Genomic DNA, 3,665 nt, shown 5'->3' with positions numbered 1-3,665 from the left:
ATTTGATCTTTTTATTCAAGCTGATCTCATGTAACTCACACGTTATTTACAACTCTACTTTAGTGTCTATTGTTAGGTTGAACGTAGTGGGGCGCGAAGTTGGGCCATAGCGCCAACATAGCGCCGCCCACACCACCCCCCTGGGCGCTATGCTCAAAAAAAAAACAAAAGGCGTGATATTTATAGCGGCGCGAGATGGAGGAGAATTGTTCTGCATTTTCCACTTTGGTCCCTGCATTTTACACTTTGGTCCCTGCATTAAAACACTTTGGTCTCTGCATTTTACACTTTGGTCCCTGCATTTTACACTTTGGTTATGATGAGGTAGGGGTTTTATGACTACGGGCTCTAGTGACATAACGCCTCATAAAGCCCCTGTGTGACGTGGCACGACACGTGTCGCATAACGTCCACAAAAGGGCTTTATGACTACACATGGCCTTAAAGAAAGAAATGGTTAATTAATTAAATAAATAAAACAAATTCAAAAACCAATTCCAAGGGCATATTTGTCAAATAGAAAAACAACCCCCTCTCAAACCCTCAAGTATATAGATACAAGATTTGTATCTATAAATGCATATCATAATCATAGCGAATGAAAAGAAGAAGACAACAGAAAACAAACGGCTTCTTTGTTGAGTTGCGAGTATTCATCCTTTAAAACCAGACCCAAATTTCATAAACTTTAAAAACCCCACATCACAATCTCTCTTGTTTTATTCATCAAATCTTCAATTTCTTCATTCATTTCCACTATTTTGGGTTGATCTATTTGCTTGATTAGAAATGGCGATGATTAGTTTATCAAAGTTTCTTGATAAAGTTTACTTGATGGCTGAAGGTGGATCTCGTTATTGTTCTAAAAAGTCTGATGATCTTTGCGGTGATGTTTGTGATGAGGTAAAACCCTAATTTAATGTTCATGTTTATGCTTAAAGTTCCTATCTTTTTCTGTTTTTTTTTTTTTTTTTTTTTTTTTTTTTTTTTTTTTTAAGCTGAATAAGTTGGATGATCCAATTAGTTTGTTGGGTAGGACTGAAACTTGATTCTTGTTTAGTTTTTTTTTTTTTTTTTTTTTTTTTTTTTTTTTTTTTTTTTTTTTTTTTGAGAATTTAAGTTGAATAAGTTGGATGATCAAATTAGTTTGTTGGGTAGGACTAAAAATTGTTCAATTTGATTGTGACAAATTTTATTTTTTAAAATTTTTTTAATATTTTTTTTATCAAACTTATTGGAGCCCTCTTTTGGTTACAATTAGGGTTCTTTATGCCTAAAGTTTTGTTGAAGAATAAAAAATTATATAAAAATAGGCTTTTTATTACTTTATGCTTAATTGAAGCTTTGAATTCATGTTATGTGTCTACAAATCATGTTAAAGACTTCTAACTTTAAGTGATCTCCATGTTCTTGAGATTCCTTTTTAATTTATTTTTTTAAGTATATTATTATGTGCAGCTGTCATGAACTGAATAATTTTATCCCCAAATAGAAAATTAAAGTTTTTTGTTTATTTATTTTTTTTTTTTTTTTATTTTTTGTAAATTGCAAGTCATCTTAATAATAAATCTTGCATATTTGGTTTGCAGGATTCAGGAAAGGTTTCAACAATGTCAAGAGTACGATGCATTCTTCGCGGGCTCGATTTGAAAACGCTTGTTTTTCTTTTCGTGTTGGTCCCGACTGTAATCCTCGGGTTATACGTACACGGGCAAAAGATTTCGTACTTTTTACGCCCATTGTGGGAAAAACCACCGAAACCGTTCAACGAAATCCCACATTATTATCACGAAAACGTGTCGATGCAGAATCTTTGCAAGTTGCACGGTTGGGGGACACGCGAGTTCCCGAGGCGTGTTTTTGATGCGGTTTTGTTTAGTAATGAGGTTGATCTTCTTACAATAAGATGGCATGAGTTGTACCCGTATGTTACCGAATTTGTGCTCCTTGAATCAAACTCGACGTTCACGGGTTTACCTAAGCCGTTGGTCTTTGATAGTCAACGCGACAAGTTTAAGTTCGTGGAGCCAAGATTGACGTACGGGAAAATTCCCGGAAGATTCAAGAAAGGGGAAAATCCTTTCGTTGAGGAAGCGTATCAACGGCTTGCTTTGGATTATCTTTTACGGAAAGCCGGGATTCAAGATGATGATTTGTTAATCATGTCGGATATCGACGAAATACCGAGCCGACATACGATTAATCTTTTAAGATGGTGTGACGATATCCCTCCGGTTCTGCATCTTCGGTTGAAAAATTATCTATATTCGTTTGAGTTTTTACTCGATAATAACAGTTGGAGGGCGTCGGTTCATCGGTATCAATCAGGAAAGACACGATACGCTCATTACCGCCAGTCGGATGTCGTGTTGGCAGATGCAGGGTGGCATTGCAGCTTCTGTTTCCGCCACATCAACGAGTTTATCTTCAAGATGAAAGCTTATAGCCATGTCGATCGAGTACGGTTTAACAAATTCTTGAACCCGAAAAGGGTGCAGAAGGTAATCTGCAAAGGTGCGGATCTCTTCGATATGTTACCCGAAGAATACACGTTTAAAGATATCATCGGGAAAATGGGGCCCATCCCGCATTCGTATTCAGCTGTTCATCTTCCAGCTCATCTTTTGGAGAACGCCGATGAGTACCGATATCTTTTACCAGGAAATTGCGTACGAGAAAGTGAGTAGAAGCGTAGAACACTAAAATTTATATCAAGATTGTTCTTATTGGTGTAAAGTTTGGATCTTTGAAGTTTCCATACGAAACCCGTGTGGGGTTGACCAAAAGATAGTTGACCCAGGTTCTAAATCCGGCGATACTAGCATCATTCTTTCGGAAATGCTCGATTTCTGGGGTGATAGTGTACATAGTCTTTCGGGTCTTCTTCATAACGGCGATACGCATTTTCAAGATTCATCAGCAAAGATTCAACGTCAAGGTAATCGACGAAAGTTTGAGATAGATTTATTTGGCTTTAGGAAGTTTTGAATCTTGATTCTTGACACGAACCGATTATAGATATATAAATTCAATTTATGTTACATATTTAACTATTGATTTGTGTAACTTTGGATTTTGTCCTGTTGATAGAGGATGTTTGTTTTGTTTGTTTTTTTTTTAAATAGAGTATAAGAGTAAACTGCAATTTTGGTCCCTGTGGTTTGGTCAATTTTGCCACTTTAGTCCAAAAATCAAACTTTTTGCATCTGGGTCCCTGTGGTTTCAGTTTTATTGCCATTTTGGTCCAAAAATGAAATCAGGTCATATTTGTCCTATAAAATCCTGTTATTTTGTCATTTTCCGCAGGGGCAAAATGATCATTTTTTTTTTATAAATAAATACCATATTTTATAAAACAAATATGACCTAATTTGCCCCTGAGGAAAATGACAAAATTGCAGGATTTTATAAGACAAGTATGACCTGATTTCATTTTTGGACCAAAATGGCAATAAAACTGAAACCACAGGGACCCAGATGCAAAAGGTTAGAGTTTTGGACTAAAGTGGCAAAAGTAACCAAACCTCAGGGACCAAAATGGCAGTTTACTCTTTTAAATAATTGTCCAACTGTTTATGTAAACAGCTATGAATATAAATAATAATAAAACATTGGAACAGCCGGAAGACAGAATGATTCTAGGCATGAAGAAGAATCTGATGCCT

At 35.8% G+C, this 3,665-nt stretch overlaps 1 protein-coding gene across 1 annotated transcript; it reads left to right on the top strand.

The window, feature by feature from the left end:
• Positions 1–576: 576 nt before the first annotated feature.
• LOC110871646 (beta-1,4-mannosyl-glycoprotein 4-beta-N-acetylglucosaminyltransferase) lies at positions 577–3,107 on the top strand. The gene is made up of 2 exons (XM_022120362.2): positions 577–903; positions 1,590–3,107. The coding sequence occupies exons 1-2, from the start codon at positions 790–792 to the stop codon at positions 2,685–2,687; spliced, it is 1,212 nt and encodes a 403-aa protein (XP_021976054.1). The 5' UTR covers positions 577–789; the 3' UTR covers positions 2,688–3,107.
• Positions 3,108–3,665: the final 558 nt, after the last annotated feature.

This window comes from Helianthus annuus, chromosome 8 (assembly GCF_002127325.2).
Source record: "Helianthus annuus cultivar XRQ/B chromosome 8, HanXRQr2.0-SUNRISE, whole genome shotgun sequence".
NCBI lineage: Eukaryota > Viridiplantae > Streptophyta > Magnoliopsida > Asterales > Asteraceae > Helianthus > Helianthus annuus.
The sequence above is the reverse complement of the archived record's forward strand: the minus strand, read 5'-3'. Positions and strand labels throughout refer to the sequence as shown.